Below are 21,866 nucleotides of genomic sequence, written 5' to 3' on the forward strand. Positions count from 1 at the left end.
TCACAATAGTGATAGTCTGAGGCAAGAATAGGAAGCCTCACAGCCTGGAAGTGTTCTCTGTGGTGCTTAGTAACAGGATGCTGAAATACATCGGGCATGTAATTAAGACAAGTGTTCAATGCATCTGTAAACAATTACAATAATAAGATCCTGGGCATTTGTGAGCTGGAGGCTATATTTGCTTGAAGTCCTAATAAGACTACAAAGAAAGGCCACACATATTGAATATCACCTTTTATTGCATCTTATCTCATCACAAGAGAATACTTTCGCCGCATCCTAGGAGTCGTCTTTCTTTGGAGAGAAAGCACAAGAGCATAATGGACCATAATAGGATCTTAAATTAGCCTCAGCCTCAACACTTGGCGCGATGGTCAAGGGATGTTTCAAACAATATCACTGCCAAAGGATTGTTTGACGGTTTGAGGGTGCGGATGGAAGAAATAATCCTGTAGTAAGACTTTCTGGCCCACATCCACAAAGATTTGAAGTAAGTAGCTTTTCATTTATACAAAAAGGTCGCATAGTAACTACAAATACAATATTTATCACTAGTCCCTGTAGTTAAACCACTGAGTATAACATTTTGAGTTATTGTTAAAATGCATAGTAATAACCAGCTGGTTGTTGTTGTTTTTTTGTTTTGTTTTTTTGGAGAGGAATCTGTCTTTTTAATCTGCGGGTTCATTCAGTGATAATGGTGTTTTTGTGTCATACAGGATAAGGTGACAGCAGTTGTGATGATGGAGCGGAGAAGGCCATCTGATATCATTCTCAAGATAAGCTCAGTGACCTAAACAGGAGAGCTGCTCCTGTATGGTGTCCAGAGATTTCAGTATAAAAGAAGCACTTCCAGGCTCGTCAGAAGTTTTGGACTGATAGGCTGCCAACGAAGGTGAGTCTTCTATCACACTGTTTGCAGTGATTAGTGCTTTAAGTTAATGAGCTGTTCAAGAGCAGTTCTTTTGCAAAGACTTGCTAATTTTGGCATTAGAGAGACTTTCATTGGTTTATTTTCTAATTTGACTTTGTTTTTTTGTTTTTTCTTAGTATCCACATAACAACGGCAACACAAAAGGTAAATGACATTCATGCAACTAGTGACTTGCCTGAAAAAAGGACACAAAATGAAACAAAAATATAACTAATAAGCCATGCACTTTCTATTTTATGTTATCATCAGATGTCTTTCTGTAAATCCAAATTTCATTATTTCACTCATACTTTAATAATTTTTACAGTGGAGCCATGCATGCGGACTCAGAAATGGAGTGTTTTGGCCCGGCGGCCCTATACCTCCGAAAACCAGAAAAGGAGAGAGTAGAGGCTCAAAACCTCCCCTTTGATGCCAAAACAGCATATTACGTGGTTGAGCCCACTGAGGTGTATGTGCCGGGGAAGCTAGTGAAAAAAGAGGGTGGCAAAGCTACAGTTGAAATTAAGGGTGGGAAGGTATGTAGACATCTATTCTCATATAATACAATATATATGTAAAGTAAATGAGTGGCAACATATCCTCACACTTTATTTCATAATGGTACTGCACATTCTTAGAGCTAATTGTGTTGTTTTGTTGCAGACTCTCACTGTGAAGGATGATGACATCTTCCCCATGAACCCTCCAAAGTTCGATAAGATTGAGGACATGGCCATGATGACCCACCTCAGTGAACCCTCTGTGCTGTATAACCTCAAAGACCGTTATGCAGCATGGATGATCTATGTAAGACCAGTTTAGATATTAAGTATAAGATTAGGTGTATACAGTATATACATGTATGTATAAAGGTGACATGTAATTTATATGTGCTCTCCCTAAACAGACCTACTCAGGGCTGTTCTGCGTCACTGTGAACCCCTACAAGTGGCTCCCAGTGTATGACTCAGTGGTTGTACAAGGATACAGAGGCAAAAAGAGGATTGAGGCTCCACCCCACATCTTCTCCATCTCGGACAACGCCTATCAGTTCATGCTCCAAGGTATCAGTCAGTTTTTAAGCTACTGTGTGTCCAGAATAGTGAGTCTACATAAGGAGCTAGTCTTTGCAGTGTATTGTGACACCAACTGCTGTAATATAAAAAATATAATGCAATAGTACTGTTTAAGATGTTCAAATTTTATTCTCTCAACAGATCGTGAGAATCAGTCAATCCTGATTACGTAAGTCAATTCTAAAGAGAGCTAATTAAGACTTGTTATTACTGCACTGTGTTATATCTGATTTACACTAACACACATGTCGTATAATTGTCTGCATTGTAGCGGAGAATCCGGTGCGGGAAAGACTGTCAACACCAAACGTGTCATCCAGTACTTTGCGACAATCGCAGTGGCTGGAGGAAAGAAAACTGCTGAGCCAGTAGCTGGAAAAATGCAGGTAAATAATGTGATATTCTGTGCGTGTGTATGGTGTCTATGAAAGTGTAAATACCAACATGTCATGTAACTTTATTTAAGGGGTCGCTGGAGGATCAAATCATTGCAGCCAACCCTCTGCTGGAGGCTTATGGTAACGCCAAAACTGTGAGGAATGACAACTCATCCCGCTTTGTAAGTTTAAGTTAATAAGAATCTTGCTCCTTTCAAATAGTGTCTGCTTTTAAGATGGTCTGCTGCCCTCACTATTCTTTGTTTGTTTGTTTTTCTTTGTAGAATATATTGCAATATTAGAATTTAGAAGCATGCTGTTTTTTTGTTTTGTTTTTTGTACTGAATAATGTTTTGGTAAGTTAATATTACTTTATCATTTAACTCTCTGTGTGGTGCGAGTGGAAAGACCTCCAGTAGGATTTTAATCTATCATTTACCACCAAGTATAAACCTGTGTACTAGCAGAGCGAGTCACAAACATGCCCGCACTGATAACTGCATTCCTCTGCAGGGTAAATTCATCAGAATCCATTTTGGAACAACTGGAAAGTTGGCTTCAGCTGATATTGAAACATGTAAGCCTCCAGCCCATCGTTATATCCAGAAGGTTTAATAAAAGTATAAACTGTAATCCACCTTATCTCCTTGTTTTAAAGATCTGCTGGAGAAGTCTCGTGTGACGTTCCAGCTGTCTGCTGAGAGGAGCTACCACATCTTCTATCAGCTCACGACAGGCCACAAACCTGAGCTGATAGGTGAGACATTTAGCTATATATATCATTTTATAGAATAAATGCATGCTCCACACAAGTCTGTATAATGAAATGCAATAAACATCTTTCAGAGGGTCTCCTTATCACCACCAACCCGTATGACTTCCCCATGATCAGTCACGGTGAAATCACTGTCAAGAGTATCAATGACGTTGAAGAATTCATCGCCACTGATGTGAGTACACACTCTGCAAAATCCAACACATTAAAAGTTACACTTTAATTGATTAAATACTGCACATACTGTAACGGTTCCTCAGATATCATAATGATGTCCTGTCAGAGCAGCCAATAACATAAAGTGAAGACACGACAGCTTTATTTATAAGTACATTTTTTACACAGATGTAGGTTTAAGGTGCTGTTCAAATAAGATAAAATAACACAATACAAAAGAAAACTTCAATTTAAAGTAAAAACAACATCATCAACAGCATCATAAGGTAAAAGGAGATGAAAGTTAAAAAAAAATGAGCATAAATAAACCAAAAGAATGAAAGTTGTAATAATAATACAGTAATAATAAGTCATTGGATTTTAACAACATTCAGTTAAAGTGTTTGAGAACAATATGGTTTTTGCCTTGGATTTAAAAACTGCAGTGGTTTGAGTTTTCCTAAGAAGGACAAACATAAATAACAAAGAAAAATGTTACAATAAATCTGTATTTTTCATGATCCATTCGGCAGACTGCCATTGACATCCTGGGCTTCACTGCAGAAGAGAAGTCAAGCATCTACAAGCTGACAGGAGCTGTGATGCATCATGGAAACATGAAGTTCAAGCAGAAGCAGCGTGAAGAGCAGGCTGAGCCTGACGGCACTGAGGGTAAATGCTGGAGCAAAAATTCTAAATATCATACCTGTACAGTTAACTCATCATTACTAATATACTGTAATGTTTTTTCCCACCGCATACATTTCACAGAGTTCTCCTGTTATACTGTGTATTTGTTTATTTAATCATGCTTCCACAATTAAGAATGATGGACAAAAGTTAGGGTGTCTCAGCTTATCCTTAAGCTGGAGGTTTTGGCTGATGAGAATAACAATACCTGGGCTACTCTACACTAAGCCTGTTGTCACAGTGACCTGGCGCTGCATCACCCATCACCTTTGTAATTTATTAGCATCACTGAGGAAAGTGTGTAATCTTTGTGTTCTCTGTTTTCATCAGAGGCTGATAAAATTGCCTACCTCATGGGCCTGAACTCTGCTGATATGCTCAAGTCATTATGTTACCCAAGAGTCAAGGTTGGCAACGAAATGGTGGTTAAAGGTCAAACTGTGCCACAGGTACTTTACATTAAAGTATTAGTTTACAAACATAATTGTGTTAATCAATATAAAAGCTCCACATGTTCTGTATAACCAAAACTACAACTCTTTTGATCTTTAGGTGCACAACTCTGTTATGGCTCTCTCCAAAGCTGTCTACGAGAAAATGTTCTTGTGGATGGTCTTCAGAATTAATGAGATGTTGGATACCAAGCAGGCAAGAAGCTATTTCATCGGTGTCCTGGATATTGCTGGGTTTGAAATCTTTGATGTGAGTTTTGTGACACTATTTTGTTTTTGATAATGATAATGATGATGATGATTTTGTGGTTGAGGAAGTAACTTTGACTTGTTACAAATTAAGTTCAACAGCTTGGAGCAGCTGTGCATCAACTTCACCAATGAAAAACTGCAACAGTTTTTCAACCACCACATGTTTGTCCTGGAGCAAGAGGAGTACAAGAAAGAGGGAATTGAATGGGTGTTCATTGATTTTGGTATGGACTTGGCTGCCTGTATTGAGCTGATTGAGAAGGTACTACAAGAGACATTTGTTACAGTGATGAAAAAAATAATGGTCCTCACTATTAAAGGGCTGTACATAAATGTACTTTTTTCTCATTTGTGTTATCGGTAACAGCCAATGGGCATCTTCTCCATCCTTGAAGAGGAGTGCATGTTCCCCAAGGCTACAGACATGACCTTCAAGAACAAAATGTATGACCAGCATCTTGGAAAAAATGCTATCTTCCAGAAACCCAAACCTGCCAAAGGCAAAACTGAGGCCCATTTCTCTCTGGTGCACTATGCCGGCACTGTTGACTACAATGTCAATGGCTGGCTTGATAAGAACAAAGACCCTCTGAATGACTCAGTTGTTCAGCTCTACCAGAAGTCTTCCACCAAACTGTTGGCTCACCTCTTTGCATCACATTCCTCAACAGAAGGTAGAGTCTTTTTTATATTTAAGGTACACAACATGTAGAACTGAAGCAAATGTACTGTATCATAGTTATGTTAACTAGACATCACCAGTACATTTTATTGTCAAGTTTTATCTACAGGAATAAAGGATTATTCAGAGTAACCCCCAAACAATTTAAGATACTTTGAAAACTATATTTAGCAACATCAATACCATCATACTTGGAAATAATTTATGTGCCAAAATGAGAATGCAAAATGAAAATAAACTTGTAAATTCTTTTTACAGAGAGTAAAAGTACAAAGAAGATGAAGAAGGGCGGCTCCTTCCAGACAGTATCAGCCCTCTTCAGGGTATTTTTTATTTTCACAAACATATTTCATGGTCACTTTTGAACACATATATAAATAACTGCGCAGGTGATGAATAATGGAAGAGCCTAACTAAGCTTTACACAAGAAACATGCATGTAGTGCACCAGTGACTCGTTAATGCCATTTCATAGCAGGCCAGGTTTGTTACCTGAATGTATATCGCTGCAGAGCTACTGTAAGTGGTGCGTTGATCTTCAACATGGGTGGTCTGGGTTCAGTCTCATGAATTGATTATCTTATCCTGATTGTCTGTAAAACATTTATTAGTGAAAAAGAGGTAGAAGTAAAAACATATATTTACATCAGTTCAGGCACACCACAGAACCTCTCCCTTTCAAGCATCACAAACTAAATCTTCTGTTTCTATTTTTTATGCTGCCATCTTAAAGTTATAAAGTGTTGTCATGTCAGTGTCAAGACTTTGGGGAAAATGTTAATTCTAAAAGTTTTGTCCAACAGGAAAACCTGAGCAAGCTGATGACCAACTTAAGAAGCACTCACCCACACTTTGTGCGCTGTTTGATTCCCAATGAAACAAAAACACCAGGTAGGCCCCCAAAAAAGTTGTGTGTATAGCTGTTTCTAATATGAACTCCTAACAATGTTTGACCTTTCACACATGTAGCACACAACAGAAGGTTTTTCATGTCACAAGGGCTCTCACCTACTTGAAATACTCTGGTTTGGTAACGATTTTGGCTTCGGCCTTTAATGTCAGAACTTCCTGAATCCTGTCATCTCTCCACATGGACATTTTCATTGCTGTCTTTGTGTACATGACCCTTATTTTTCACCCTTGGATGTTTGTTTTCCTCTGGTTTTGCACAAGCTGCATACACCCACTCGTTCACTGTGAATTCTACGAATAGTTAGGTGCTCTCTTCACATGTTGGCTCAGTTGGACATTATAGTGAATTTGTCATAGGGCGCTGGCATGGTTAAGTCCATGTAATGTCCAATCCAACTGATTCAGACAGCTCTCTGAGCACAAACAGCTCCTTCAGGTCATGTCTAGGTAATTTCAGGTCTGCAGTGCATGTCTGAAAGGAGCGTATGACTAACAGAAGCCTCATATTCCTCACAACAATTACGATGGGGGAGGTGTTTATGAATTCTTAGCTTCTTTAGTTTATCTACTGTATGGTTAGCCGTTCTGTTCCACAGTTGCTGTTACAAAGCAGGCAGATGTTTGCAAATAACACCTCCTCAGCACCTCTGACCTGTGCAGGGGCTTCATGTCCATAACCTTGGGTGTTCTTGTTACTGTTTAAGGTCTCATGGAGAACTTCCTGGTCATCCACCAGCTGCGGTGTAATGGCGTGCTGGAAGGTATCAGGATCTGCAGGAAAGGTTTCCCCAGCAGAATCCTCTACGGTGACTTCAAGCAGAGGTGCAGTAGCTATCTCTGTCAGGCCACTTTTGCTGACTCTGTGCTATCAATGATCTGATCTAAGTAATTCCTTTCAGATACAAAGTATTGAATGCTAGCGTCATCCCTGAGGGACAGTTCATCGACAACAAGAAGGCCTCAGAGAAACTGCTGGAATCCATAAACGTGGATAAAACACAGTACAGATACGGCCACACCAAGGTAAAGAGCATACTTAATTACAATAATGATGTAATGACATAATGGCATTATTGTGTAGCATGAAACAAAAAAATAACATTTTGGTGATTTATTGTTATTAAAACTGTCATCAGGTATTCTTCAAGGCTGGAATTCTGGGAATGCTTGAGGAGATGAGGGATGAGAAACTGGTTGAGCTAGTCACAATGACTCAGGCTCTCTGCAGAGGTTTCCTGATGAGACGAGAATTTGCCAAAATGATGGAGAGAAGGTGGGCTTCATTTTGATATATACAGATATTGTATCTATAGATATTGTATGTAGTCTGCATTAGCTTGTGCATGTTAAATGTTAAAGCAGCATATTCTTCATACTTCCAGTAAATATAATTTTGGATGCAGTTACTGGATGAGCTGTTGAAGAGTCTGAGTCAGTGTATGGGGATATGTAGGGCTGCTTCAAATTGATAGCTCCTGGCTGATACTGAATTCGGTTCAGTATAGGTCTGACATCCTAATGAGATCCAGGGAGACATAGTCTGCTCTTCTAGCTTAGCAGTCTATAGGAATAAATGAATGATATATTTTCCATCTAAAGTCCTCATAGTTATTGAATTCAAGGTTTTATTTATCCTGATACTCCAAAATAAGTCAAGCAAAAGAAATATTAGACTGGATGGAATTGTTTCTCATTTGCCGTCCGTCAGTACCGTGGCAAGTGCAAGCTGCTGGGCAGACTACTCAAGGGCAAGTGTTTCCCTGATTATCTCCCTGACACAAGAGGAGCCTTCTACGTGTGCTGCATCCTCTTTATTTTGATTACCTAGTTTGAACTCTTTTATGTAGGGACTAGGAGGAGAGTGTGTTAGTGTGCTGAGCCTCGCAGGAGCGGTTGCTGGATCAGAGACAGTTTGATACTGTACCTTGAGTTACAGTTATATGTGAAGCAGTGTAACATCAGGAACTTAAAATAAATGTGTTGTAGGCTGTGGGCAGTGTTTTCATAGTGAGTCAGGGTCAGGTTTCAGGCTCAAGCAGCATCAACTTTTGATAACAGTAGAGACTTTCTAATGACTGTAAATCTTTACCTAATGCTGGGCAGACACTACACGAGAATCAGGCCGATATGGGACAGATACCCCCTCCCAACAATACTCAGTAAAGCCCTAATATTTTTGATGGTTCTTAAGATCATCTTGCCAGACGTTCCTGTGGTGTGAGTTATGTTAAAAGTGATTATTACTTTATATGATCTGCTCAGAAGTTGATTTTGGTTTCAAGTTTCAATTATAGTAATAAAACATTTGTTCAACCAAAGATAGGCCTTCTTTTGCCATTAGTTTAAGGGTCATTCTGACTGATGATAATAATTCTGTAAAACCTTGATACAATGAAACCGTGGTATTTTCTGAGACGGTTATCATACCATGAAAATCTCATACCGTTGCAACCCTAGTTGAGATTCAAAATAAATGTTTTAGTGTGGGCAGGCTGAACTGGAGTTGTTGATGAGACAAACCACATGAACTCTTTCCTGCATTAGAGGAAAGAGCATAGGAGAGGTGGTTACACTAAGACATCATTGAGGTCAACTTTCCGCAACAGAAGCACGTTTCTGGAATGCTAAATAGTTGATATTTAATGTTAGGACCCAAAAAGGGATGCAAGGGTGGCAGCAGTAAGAAACAATATCACCTAACTGTCCTATTATTTTACAGTTGTATGTGTGTATGTGTGTGTGTGTGTATGTGTGTGTGTCTACTGTAAAACAGGAGAAGAGGAAACATTCTGACGTTTCTGTCTTGTCCACCAGGGAAGCTATTTACACCATCCAGTACAACATCCGCTCATTCATGAATGTCAAAACCTGGCCATGGATGAAGCTGTACTTCAGAATAAAGCCCCTGCTGAAGAGCGCAGAGATTGAGAAAGAGATGGCACAAATGAAAGAGGACTTTGAAAAGATGAAAGAGGAGCTAGCAAAGACTCAGGCTAAGAAGAAAGAACTGGAGGAGAAGATGGTGTCTCTGATGCAAGAGAAGAATGACTTGCAGCTACAAGTTCAGTCTGTAAGTTAAAAAGAAAGAAGGGATTACTTTTCCAGAGATCCTGGTTTTTAAAGTTCAGTAATGATCATTTTGATTTTATGTCATCAAATCTAGGAAGCTGAAAACCTCAGTGATGCAGAAGAAAGGTGTGAGGGGCTCATTAAAGCAAAAATCCAGCTTGAGGCCAAAGTCAAAGAGACGTCCGAGAGACTGGAAGATGAGGAGGAAATGAATGCTGAGCTGACTGCAAAGAAGAGGAAGCTGGAGGATGAGTGCTCTGAACTGAAGAAAGACATTGATGACTTGGAGCTCACCCTGGCTAAAGTGGAAAAGGAGAAACATGCCACTGAGAACAAGGTTTATGTCTCTTATTTCACTTAAATAAACTGTGGTTATTAGAAATACACACTGTGATTACATATTAAATAATTGTTTTTATATGAACTGTTAAGGTTAAAAACCTGATTGAGGAAATGGCATCTCTAGATGAGACCATTGCCAAGCTGACCAAAGAGAAGAAAGCCCTCCAAGAGGCCCAACAGCAGACCCTCGATGATCTGCAGGCAGAGGAAGACAAAGTCAACTCTCTGACGAAGGCTAAAGCCAAGCTTGAGCAACAAGTGGACGATGTAAGAGGCTGCATATTTGTTCAAAACAAGTGCACCAAAGTTTTCTTGACATTTCCACTGATAGACATTGTACTGTTTGTGAATGCACTAGCTTGAAGGTTCTCTGGAGCAAGAAAAGAAGCTCCGTATGGACCTTGAGCGAGCCAAAAGAAAGCTTGAGGGGGATCTTAAACTGGCCCATGAAACCATAATGGATCTGGAGAATGACAAGCAGCAGTCTGAGGAGAAAATAAAGAAGTATGTAATCATAAAAACTTAATTTATAACTTCCACAATTCTCCCAAATAATAATGTGCATCTAACATTTTTATTATTTTTGCTAACAAAGGAGGGACTTTGAGATAAGTCAGCTTCTTGGCAAGATAGAAGATGAACAGTCAGTTGGTATTCAGCTTCATAAGAAAATCAAGGAACTGCAGGTAATGTGTAATTATGTGTTTTGGGGGTGTGACATGGAAATATGTAAAATGCAGGACTGTCATTTAGAAATCATTAATAACAGTGCAACATTAGCTAGCTAGCTAGTCACTGAGACATCAGCATTCTACTAGTGATTTTTTTTTGTCATGTTTGTTAGAAAGAAAAGGACCATAATACATAGAAACAACCCTAAACCAAGATAATACAATGGTTATTGTAATTTTTAAATCTTTATTAACAAAGAAAATGCTCCATTTGTGAGTTTGTGTTTTTGCTTGCAGATGATTTTTCATAAAACTTAGTCTGGAGTGTGTCTTGGAAAAACCTCTGTTTGGAGGGCCTCACAACCTACACCTCTGTCCAAACAATAATCGAGATTCCTTGATGTGAACGTGCAAAACAGAGTAGTAGGGCTAAGTGGTAGGGGCAAGTGGTGTATTGGGATTGAACCTTTGTCATAGACTGAAAAAAGCAAAGTCAAACCTTATACATTGGAAATAAAGCTTGACACACAGGCCATTTGAACATGGCCTTGTACCTTTTTTGCATCACAGGCTCGTATTGAGGAGCTGGAGGAAGAGATTGAGGCTGAGCGAGCTGCTCGGGCCAAGGTGGAGAAGCAGAGGTCTGATCTCTCCAGGGAACTTGAGGAGATCAGCGAGAGGCTCGAAGAAGCCGGCGGAGCGACAGCTGTTCAGATCGAAATGATCAAGAAGCGCGAGGCCGAGTTTCAGAAGCTGCGTCGTGATCTCGAAGAGTCCACCCTGCAGCACGAGGCCACCGCTGCAGCTCTCCGCAAGAAGCAAGCTGACAGCGTGGCAGAGCTGGGAGAACAGATTGATAACCTCCAGAGAGTCAAACAGAAGCTGGAGAAAGAGAAGAGTGAATACAGGATGGAGATCGATGACCTCACAAGCAATATGGAGTCTGTCTCAAAATCAAAGGTGAAATTTACAAATTTACTAAATATTCTATAAAAGAAAATAACTACCACAATTTGTTTTTCATCATCAGAAGCTTTATATCATATAGTTCACTTAACATTATTTTGATTTGTGTCCGCAGGCTAATCTGGAGAAAATGTGCCGTACTCTTGAGGATCAGCTAAGTGAACTCAAGTCCAAGAATGACGAGCACGTGCGTCAGTTAAATGAAGTGAATGTTCAAAGATCAAGACTGACAACTGAAAATGGTGAGTTTGACATCTGGGATGAGAATGATAAAATCACTAGAACCTGAAACCTGTTTATGAAAACATCACAGTTAAGCACAAATCATAAACATAGATGTTGAATAACTTTCCTATAATCCAATATTTCCAATCAGCGGAATTTGGTCGTCAGTTGGAGGAAAAAGAGTCTCTTGTTTCCCAGTTTACGAGGGGAAAAATGGCTTATATTCATCAAATTGAGGAGCTCAAAAAGCACCTTGAGGAGGAAGTTAAGGTACTGCAGTATGCTTCTATTTAATTGGCCATAAATTATCGCATGTATTTAGTTAGAAAAAAATAATTGATTTTTCCACATTATGTATTTTGTCATTATTAGGCCAAGAACGCCCTGGCTCACGCTGTTCAGTCAGCTCGTCATGACTGCGACCTGCTCAGAGAGCAGTATGAGGAGGAGCAGGAGGCCAAATCTGAGCTGCAGCGTGGCATGTCCAAGGCTAACAGCGAGGTGGCTCAGTGGAGAACCAAATACGAGACTGATGCCATTCAGCGCACTGAGGAGCTGGAGGAGGCCAAGTAAGTCATTATACATATACATATATATATATATATATATATATATATATATATACATAAGACAAACCAAACTGACATCAAAAAAACTCATGTCACATGTGTCTCAACCAAAGAGCTATATGTGAACACACTGCAAAGACTCCAGCCAACGACCAACTAGCACATATGTTCTGCACCTGTGTGAGAGAAGATAACTCTCTTTAGTACGAACATTATTAATGACAAATCTAGGCTCCTCCACTGTAGCACTAAACACACTTTAAGTTTGTTGTTTACATCAGAGCTTTAGTTGTTACCACATGCATCAGTTCCTTAACTCATCCTGACATATTTTTGCAGGAAAAAGCTTGCCCAGCGTCTTCAGGATGCAGAGGAATCCATCGAGGCTGTGAATGCAAAATGTGCCTCTCTGGAAAAGACCAAACAGAGACTGCAGGGTGAAGTGGAGGACCTGATGATTGATGTGGAGAGAGCTAATGCTCTGGCTGCTAACCTCGACAAGAAACAAAGGAACTTTGATAAGGTCAGATGCTACTGTCTCAACACATGGTTTTGAGTTGTTTACCTAAGGGGACAAAAACAACAACAGTTGTTCTGTACATGTTCAGGTTCTTGCAGAGTGGAAGCAGAAGTATGAAGAGAGTCAGGCAGAGCTGGAGGGAGCTCAGAAGGAGAGTCGCTCATTGAGCACTGAGATGTTCAAGCTGAAAAATTCATATGAAGAAGCTCTGGACCAACTGGAGACCCTGAAGAGAGAGAACAAGAACCTGCAACGTAAGACAACGAATCCTGCTTGTGATTGTTGACATTAAATACAATTTTACTAAATATGTGACACATTCAAGACTGATGAAAAACAAAATCTTAACAGCATGTTTTTTGTGAATGTGACACTCTAAATACTCAAGTTTGGGCTTAAGTGACAGGTCTGATCTTACTAGAGAAAATAAGATAGATAATTAATGCAATACTACAATAACAACACTAAACTTTGTTCACAAACATTTTTTTGATGCCTCCTTGACAGCGATAGCTGTGGCTGGAGGCATTATGTTTTCAGGTTGTCCATTCGTCCCTCTGTCTGTCACATTTTTGTGAACACGATATCTCAAGAACGCCAAGAAGGAATTTCTTTTATGGGATATTTGTGGTCAAAGGTCAAGGTCACTGTGACCTTGGATCTGTCTCATTCTCATGAACGCGATATCTCAAGAACACCTTGAGGAAGTTTCCTCAAATTTGGTGCAAACATCCACTGGGCGGATGTTACGTGTTTACGTTTACCGGAAGAAAACACTGTAGTCCTCGCTCCGGATAACAAGATGCTTGACGATGCCGTTCTTAGTGCCTTTTTCGGGCGTGTTTTGCTTATATTCTTGAAACAGCAGTACGACAACAACCTTGTTCTGCTAATGCTTCATCTGTTGAGGAGGAGAAGGGAGGTAGAAGGTCGAAGAAGGGAGATAGAAGACCGTGCTGTGGCGAATGGAAACCGGTGAGTGCAACAAGTCCGACTGCTCTATCTCAGCCCGTTGCTATGCAGCCCGTTGCTATGCGCGCTATATGAGTCATCGCGCCAGAAGGGCAAGGAAACGAGCATGCGCAGAAACACCGGAATGAACTTAAAGAGGATTGAGTGTATACATGCACACAAAATTCTTTCATTCGGAATGCCGAACGGAATAAACCACCCCCTTTAATCGGATTTAATTTTCAATCGGAATGACCGTTTTTCAATCGGAATGACCGTTTACATGACCACTGTTAATCGGAATGGCCTTTCATTCCGATTAAAAGTGGAATTAAACTGTGCATGTAAACGTACTGAGTGTGACCTCACAAAACATGTTTTTGGCCATAACTCAAGGATATAATAGGACATAATGATAAAGTGATGACATGTTATCTCCAAAATGTCAAAGGTTAACTTCACTGTGACATTATAATGTCACCAAAAAAAAAACACTTTTTCTGCCATTATTAAACACCATATCTCAGAAACAGAAGGGGAGATTTGGTCAGATACTAAATTGGTGACACTCATCTTGGCGTTCAGCTTGAAACTGTGCTGATTGTACTGTATAGATGTTCTGTGCTGCAGAGGGGAAAATGTGTGTGAAGCATCCGTGTTTTAACAGACATGGATGTGAACTGTAACTGCAACTTGACTGATTTGTTCAGGCATACAACCGCAAAGCAGTAATTCTATTTTTTTTTCTCAACAGAGGAAATCAGCGATTTGACTGAACATATTGCTGAATCAGGAAAAACAATTCATGAACTGGAAAAGGCAAAGAAGACAGCAGAGATTGAGAAAGCAGAAGTCCAGACTGCTCTTGAGGAGGCAGAGGTATGGAAAATGAAAAATAAAGTATGGAAAAATATTTGTTTCCAGACTGTTACCACTGTTCTAAAATACTGTTTTCTAAAATAGAAAATTAGGTATTTCCAAAAATAATTTAATCAATCCGGATCGTGTTTTATGCCGGGCCAGGCACAGTTTGTGTGAGAGCAAATGTCTCAGAAAACATACCGCCCCTTTTACCTGATTGACAAGTGGTATATCCAGTCTGCTACGTGCTGCACTATGTAGAGGAGAGGAGAGAGCTCTGTCTTACCTCTTCATAAACTAAAGTCATATTATTTTGCACGACGGACGCTTCATATAATAACATAACAATATACTATTTATGGTGTTATGTCATCGTGTCATTTCTGTCTCTATAACATAACAATATACTATTTATGGTGTTATGTCATCGTGTCATTTCTGTCTCTACATGGTCACGCATTAACAATTCTCCTCTGCTCTCTGTATTGCGCACGGCGGAGTTCTGCCACACAGACACAGACCCAGAGCCCGGTGCAGTTTGTCAGCTGACAAAGTTATTGTTATAGACAGTGTGTAAATAACCAGCAACAAACGCACAGACAAACACGCTGCACGCACTGCAGCGCAGCACGGCACTCTTGGTGCTGAGCTTGTGTTGCCTTCAGGCGTTGTCACGTAAATAACAACTTCCACCATTTAAATAGGTCATAGCACAAAACAGCAGCATGTCATGTGAGTTTTTACTTTTATTATATTCAATAAAATTGTATGTTCCTAAATCTTGAGACACCTCATATGTAAGCTAGACAGACATTTCACCTGCTCATTACTGTGCACAAATGTACTGTATGTACTTAGTCCTAAAGAGCCCTTCTGGTGCCAGTAGATACACAGAAACATCCCAGCAGGCTGTGCTTTGCAAGCATACAAAAAAGTTTCACGCATGCGAAAATTATTTTTCATGCGTGTGCTTCACCTCCACTGCTACAACTCCATCCTAGGGGAAACACTGCTGTGTGCGTTTTGTGCAACAGGTGGATGTGGTAGTTTACTGGTAGAGTAGAGAGAGAGCTAAGTAGCGTTGAAGTAGAGTAGAGCAGGGCAGAGAGATGGAAGCAAAATATATTAAACCCGGTGTTAATAAAGCAGAACTGGAGAGAGGGGTGAAAAAAAAATAGAGGTGGGCATGGCTCAAGTAGGGCGCAAAATTATAGACAGAGAATGACTGACAAAGATTGCCACTGCCTCCCCCCAGGTTTCAGGTTTCAGGCTCAGGAAAATTTTTCACTTTAAGCCCTGACACTGTCATTTTTGTGTAGGAATTAAGCTACAATACATGACGTATGTTGTTTTAATTAATAAATACAGTGTGAATAAAGATTACATAACATAAAAATAACTGCAGTCTTTGTTATTTGATAGCCGCTTAAATTAAACAATTTTTATAGGGCAAGTAAAAACTGACTTTGGGCAAGTAGATCTCTGACCAACTTGCCCGACCGGGCAAGTGAAAAAAAGAGAAGGGAGAAGGCGATTTTGAACAACATGAAAGGAAAAAACACCGACGTCTCGTTACTGCATCGCTTGCACCCAGAGTCCCAACCTTTTTGCCTCAGCCCAGACATTGAACTTACCTGAGTTTTTATTTGCATGCCATTATGGTACTTGGCTACAATCGCCTATTAAGAATAATTAAATATGATGTGAAATGTGATACACTGATATATTTACTCAGATGTCACATATTCTCTGAAGAAAAAAAAAAACAACTGCCAAGAAGTCTGGAAATTAGGGTATGGAAAAGTATGGAATTTTGAAATTAAAATGTGTAAGAACCCTGTATTTTAAAAGAGTTGTATACAAAGAAAAAGACAGACAAGAAACTACGGACATAAGAATTTTAGTCTTGATCCAAATACTGCAACTTCCTGTTTACTTAATACTTTATTCTGATGTTTTCCACCATATATTTTATTTCATAGGCTACACTGGAGCACGAAGAATCAAAGATCATTCGTATCCAGCTGGAGCTCACCCAGGTGAAGAATGAAATTGACAGAAAACTTGCAGAGAAGGACGAGGAGATTGAGCAGATCAAGAGGAACAGCCAGAGAGTGATTGAGTCCATGCAGACTACTTTGGATGCTGAGGTCAGGAGCAGGAACGAAGCCCTGAGAGTCAAGAAGAAGATGGAGGGAGACCTCAATGAGATGGAGATTCAGCTGAGTCATGCCAACCGCCAGGCAGCTGAAGCCCAGAAACAACTGAGAAATGTGCAGGGACAGCTGAAGGTAGGACATAAATATGCAACATATAAATGCAAACAAAAATACAACTATATGGCTCAAACAAATTTAAATTTGTAAATGTAATTTGTATTATTTGACTTCAGGATGCACAACTGCACCTTGATGAAGCTCTCAGAGTTCAGGCAGACATGAAGGAGCAGGTTGCCATAGTGGAGCGCAGGAACAACCTGATGCTGGCTGAGATCGAGGAGCTGAGAGCTGCACTGGAGCAGACGGAGAGAAGCCGCAAAGTAGCTGAACAGGAGCTGGTTGATGCCAGTGAGCGTGTGGGACTGCTGCACTCTCAGGTATTATGATACCTGTGTGGTGTACAGACTGTATAAAATACTGCTTAACGTAATACAATAAACTAAATGTACCTCACAATTTGTTTTTTCCTTCAGAACACAAATCTCATAAACACTAAAAGGAAGCTGGAGGCTGACCTTGTCCAGATCCAAGGTGAGGTGGAAGATGCTGTGCAGGAAGCAAGAAATGCTGAAGAGAAGGCCAAGAAGGCCATCACTGATGTGAGCCCTGTTTATGTATTCGAGCATGTACTCACTGCTTCGTTAAAAGTTCCTACCCTAATGTCATTTTTAGTAGAGATGTTTTATAATATATAATTTTGTTCATTCAAACTTAAGCTGAGAGACTGTTTGCGGGCTTACTGTACAGTCAAGAATCACAGGTAGATAAATAGTGTCTATGTGTTAGGAACCTTTAAAGTTGTTGCCTCTGTTGCACTGAACTGTAACAGTTAACTCAACAAGTGATCTCAGGAAATTATTTTCATTAAAAAATGTGACCCAAATCAGTGTGGGAATTAAAAAAAAAGTGAGATTAACTTTATGGACATTATAATTCCATTATAACTTTAAGTACATTTGTATTGTTTTATTAGGAATGCCCCCTGAAAATCAAAGATTTAAAGCATTGGTCAGAGACCCCTCAGTGGTCTGAGATTCTTCAAATTGAGCAGTTTGTTTTTTGTCATTCAGTGTGCAGTGTACTTGTGGGGATGTTTCAGTCTCCAGATTTAGCTGCAGAATTAGCACTCCTCACTTTCACACTCCTCTTCGGTACAGGCAGCTGCAAACCCAAACACAGGGTGAGTCTGAGTGAGACAGAGGCAGCTGCCCAGAGGAAGAAAAGGCATTGCCTTGTCAGGCTCTGAGATGACACTGTCTTCTGCCTTTTGCTTAGAAGCAGTGAATTTACAGCTTACAGGAGCCTATTACGATACAGTCTCTGACTTTCGTTTGATATATAGTGTTGACAAAAAATGTTACACAATTCTGACCCATTGTTATTGTAGTTAGCACGCATTAGCACAGAAGGCTAATTTGGCTTATTTTACGATACTACGTAAACATCACTTTTACCCTGAACATCCTGCTGCACCTCGTTTTAACTCAATCTCTTTATGGGGAAAAAGGAACTAATACTTAATGGTGCTGAACAGCCAAATATGATTCGATTGACGTAATTCTGAGCTGGATACAACCTTACATTTTATATTCACAGCTACACCACTATCAGCACTATCCTGTAGTAATGCACCCTTTTGTTTTACATTTGGCTAACAAATTAGGCCTCATTTTCCTTGATCATTCTTCTTATTGGCTCTCCTACAATTGCCACATGTTTAGGCAGCCATGATGGCAGAAGAGCTGAAGAAGGAGCAAGACACTAGTGCTCATTTGGAGAGGATGAAGAAGAACCTGGAGGTGACAGTGAAGGACCTTCAGAACCGCCTTGATGAAGCTGAGAATCTGGCTCTGAAGGGTGGCAAGAAGCAGCTCCAGAAACTGGAGGCTAGGGTAAGTTCACTATGGAGGAAAATTATTTTAGTTTTCATTTTGGCTCTGTTCTTGAAATTTGGATGATTGAGGTTAATTACTGATTTTTTTTTTTTTTTTTTTAGTTTTGAGCATCTTTACACCACCCCGCAATTAATTTTCTACTTGTAACAAACAAGTTTACCAACTTCTCAGAAATAAAATCGTTTCAAACCTATTTGGTCCTGTCAGCATAAAATCTGCACTTTTTATTGTCCAGGTGCGGGAGCTTGAGGCTGAGGTTGATGCCGAGCAGAGACGCGGAGCTGAAGCTGTGAAAGGTGTCCGCAAGTACGAACGCAGAGTGAAGGAGCTGACTTACCAGGTACAGAGAACCAAAACATTAACTTTGTGCACCTTTAAATGTAATTTAGACAGTGACCCAGCTGCTTATTGTCATGTGATATTTCTCTTAGGCATTTCTTTAATTTGTGCAGCTGAAGACAAAGTGAATGTAGAATATGTTTCAAACCCCTAGAGGGCACCATCATATGTCTGTAGCACCAGCTGACACACTGAAGTGATACAGAGTAGACCACAACTAAAAATAAGCAGTCTACTGTTGGAGCTATAAACACCCACAGTTATGCGCTTATATGAGTATGACCACACGTGTGATATTCATAGATCTTCACAGATTTTCACTGTGAAAAATTTGAAAGAGGATGACCTCTAAGCATGCACTCTGAGTCCTCACAGCCAGCTTGATTGACAGCACCGAAGAAACCCCTGATACATGAAGATATGTAAATGTCTCTGCTGTTGTGCATTAATTCATATCTTCAGTGTGTGTCGCCTGTTTGATAAGATATGCTATACTTTACTGTCTCTGTAGGGAAATTTGTCTTGGACTCAAATGCAGCTCACAACACATATTGTTCAGTCGCTCTTGTCAGTCTTTCTGAAGTGGCTTCACTGTGGAAGATGTACTGTATGTAGGAATACACTGTGTGCTCTCCAGTATTTTGAAAGATACTCCTAAAACACAGTGGGATAATGGCGTTCGCTTTAGTGTTGTCTCAAACAGACTATATTGTATACCGCCTCTAGACCGAGGAGGACAGGAAGAACATCGCCCGCCTTCAGGATCTGGTGGACAAGCTGCAGCTGAAAGTGAAATCCTACAAGAGGCAGTCTGAGGAGGCCGTGAGTGTGAAATATTCAACACATGCAACACAACTAGGCGTCACACCAGTAACACCTTTTTCTGACACCAGAGATCTGACAGCACGATGCAGTGTGATTTAATGACTGTGTAGTTTTCATTTCATACAACTGGGGAGATCGTTCATGACGTGACTTCTTTAACTTTATGCTTTTCAGGAGGAGCAGGCCAACACTCATCTGTCCAGATACAGGAGGGTGCAGCATGAGATGGAGGAGGCTCAGGAGCGTGCTGACATCGCTGAGTCTCAGGTCAACAAGCTGAGGGCCAAAAGCCGTGAAATCGTCAGGGTATATAGATTTTAGTTTCTTATCATTCAGCAGTACACTCTGCTGATATTTATACCGGGAGTTTCCGTATCTTTACATCTTGACAGTGTTTAATCACTAACTTCTTGCTGTCTCTTTTATATTGTTTCAAAGGGAAAGGACGCCGAATAATGAGCATCAGTCTTGACAAGACAGTACAAGAAATCATACAATATGGTTTTTTCGTCTGATGTGTCGAGTGTGGAACAAAAAATAAATCTGCAAGCAACTGAATGCCTCTTCTGTGCCATTATTCTGTTTGTTTCACTTCACTCTCACAGCTGGGGCTGACAGAAATCTGAAATAGAAAACAAAAAGCAAAATACACCCTCCTCCTGCGGCTCTCACCTCTCTGTCCTAAGCCCCTCCCACCAGATGACCACAGGCATATATACCTGCTTCATACAGTAATCTAGTGCTCCCCATACATTGATTTATTTAATCTTATTCCATTGTAGAGCTGCCCACAGCTCATTTGTTCAAACCCCCCTTGACCCAACAACAACTGGCTAGCCACCTCACGGTCGTTGCCACCTCACCTTGCCTGCCACTGTGGACTGCCTCAACCGGAGGACATCATGCAGCAGCTCAGGACACAGAGCCTTGTTTAGCAGCTGTAGCAGCTCGAATTTGGCCAGTGCAATGCTTCCCAGTGCCAGGTGTAGCACAGGGTCTAACCTGTGTAACAGCAGCAACAGAAAGTTTGTTGGGGGTAAGTCGGGGCTGTTTTGTCCCCAAGAGCGGGGTTTGCACTGGCTAGATTTATGTTCCTGTGGCTACTGTTCGTCTCTTGGAGCTGCTGCCCATCTGCTTCTAGCGAGGCGGCCTGTAGTGGTGGGGAGTGAGGCAGAGGACACTGTGATTTGAGGTTCTTCCTCATGTTAACTGGATAAATGTGAACTTTAAGCTGCAGCCGTGAGCCTTTAGTTCCGGTTAGCAGAAGGCTAAATTATTAAAAACATTTTCTCTTGTCATATTGACATGTTTTATTTCATTTCTTGTCAGACTCATTTTTAGCCTTAGTTTTTGATAAGTCTGTCCCCATTTTTGAGTTGCTTTGCAGTGTACTGTAGGCAGTTGTTGCCAATGCTTTTTTTGAAGAACATCTGTAGAACAGTGAATAGGAACACCCTTTCTCTGAAATGACCTGTGATTGGCCAAAGTCTCCCATCATTTTTTAAAGCCTGAAAACGGAGTCAAGAGGAGGTGCAGAAGTCTAGTTTTTCTCAGTCCATTTGAATTACAAAATGCTCAGTTATTATGGGATTTTTGTCCTATGAAGCCAGAATTTAACTGCCTACCCCAGCTTTAATTCAAAGGATGTATGTTAGTTATACACATACTGTACAATACAAGCAAACACTTCAAATTGAAGGTTATAGTCTTTTAAAGTATACAGAGAAATCAGCAATACTGTCTTACACAAAGAAAATTATGAAACTTTTATCAGGAGTGCATAAATCTAATAAGCAATGATAGAACTCAAAGTAAACTGATTTCGAGTGGTGTATTTTGTGTCTAAGTCTGAGCAGGGTATGTGCAGCTTGATCATTCAAAATAACCGCATTGTCAACTGTCAACTGTTACCACGTTAAAGTTCTCCAGGTTACGATAACTGCAAATCTTTGCCTCGTGGTGATAATGTTACTGACAGTCCAGTGACCCTACAGCTTTTTTATGTGCCCCAAAACATATGTTGCACCGTGTCAAGTTGTGATGAAAATAGACCTATTAGTGAACCACAATACTCCTCAGTGATTCCTCAAAGTGTCTGGACGCAGGGCCGCCTCTGCTGAGGTTGG

The 21,866-nt window shown here is 40.3% G+C and overlaps 1 protein-coding gene across 1 annotated transcript; it reads left to right on the plus strand.

Moving 5' to 3' along the window:
• Nucleotides 1-823: 823 nt before the first annotated feature.
• Nucleotides 824-20,298, plus strand: LOC117257562 (myosin heavy chain, fast skeletal muscle-like). The gene is made up of 41 exons (XM_033627841.2): nucleotides 824-895; nucleotides 1,051-1,078; nucleotides 1,242-1,452; nucleotides 1,580-1,723; nucleotides 1,824-1,980; nucleotides 2,134-2,161; nucleotides 2,264-2,378; nucleotides 2,459-2,551; nucleotides 2,883-2,946; nucleotides 3,028-3,126; nucleotides 3,216-3,319; nucleotides 3,834-3,972; nucleotides 4,321-4,439; nucleotides 4,543-4,692; nucleotides 4,786-4,956; nucleotides 5,062-5,368; nucleotides 5,635-5,699; nucleotides 6,180-6,267; nucleotides 6,993-7,110; nucleotides 7,188-7,311; nucleotides 7,425-7,561; nucleotides 9,103-9,358; nucleotides 9,452-9,694; nucleotides 9,790-9,966; nucleotides 10,058-10,203; nucleotides 10,295-10,385; nucleotides 10,941-11,330; nucleotides 11,452-11,578; nucleotides 11,713-11,831; nucleotides 11,934-12,130; nucleotides 12,470-12,653; nucleotides 12,739-12,904; nucleotides 14,356-14,480; nucleotides 16,445-16,753; nucleotides 16,855-17,058; nucleotides 17,155-17,280; nucleotides 18,403-18,573; nucleotides 18,812-18,916; nucleotides 19,642-19,737; nucleotides 19,915-20,046; nucleotides 20,179-20,298. The coding sequence occupies exons 3-41, from the start codon at nucleotides 1,249-1,251 to the stop codon at nucleotides 20,194-20,196; spliced, it is 5,808 nt and encodes a 1,935-aa protein (XP_033483732.2). The 5' UTR covers nucleotides 824-895; nucleotides 1,051-1,078; nucleotides 1,242-1,248; the 3' UTR covers nucleotides 20,197-20,298.
• Nucleotides 20,299-21,866: the final 1,568 nt, after the last annotated feature.

This window comes from Epinephelus lanceolatus, chromosome 1 (genome assembly GCF_041903045.1).
Source record: "Epinephelus lanceolatus isolate andai-2023 chromosome 1, ASM4190304v1, whole genome shotgun sequence".
Taxonomy (NCBI): domain Eukaryota; kingdom Metazoa; phylum Chordata; class Actinopteri; order Perciformes; family Serranidae; genus Epinephelus; species Epinephelus lanceolatus.

Coding starts and splice junctions, on each gene's coding strand:
- LOC117257562 (XM_033627841.2), top strand. CDS start 1,249: ATGCATGCGGACTCAGAAATGGAGTGTTTTGGCCCGGCGGCCCTATAC. Junction 9,967..10,057: donor TTGAGCAACAAGTGGACGAT/GTAAGAGGCTGC, acceptor TGAATGCACTAG/CTTGAAGGTTCTCTGGAGCA. Junction 18,917..19,641: donor TGAAGGAGCTGACTTACCAG/GTACAGAGAACC, acceptor TACCGCCTCTAG/ACCGAGGAGGACAGGAAGAA.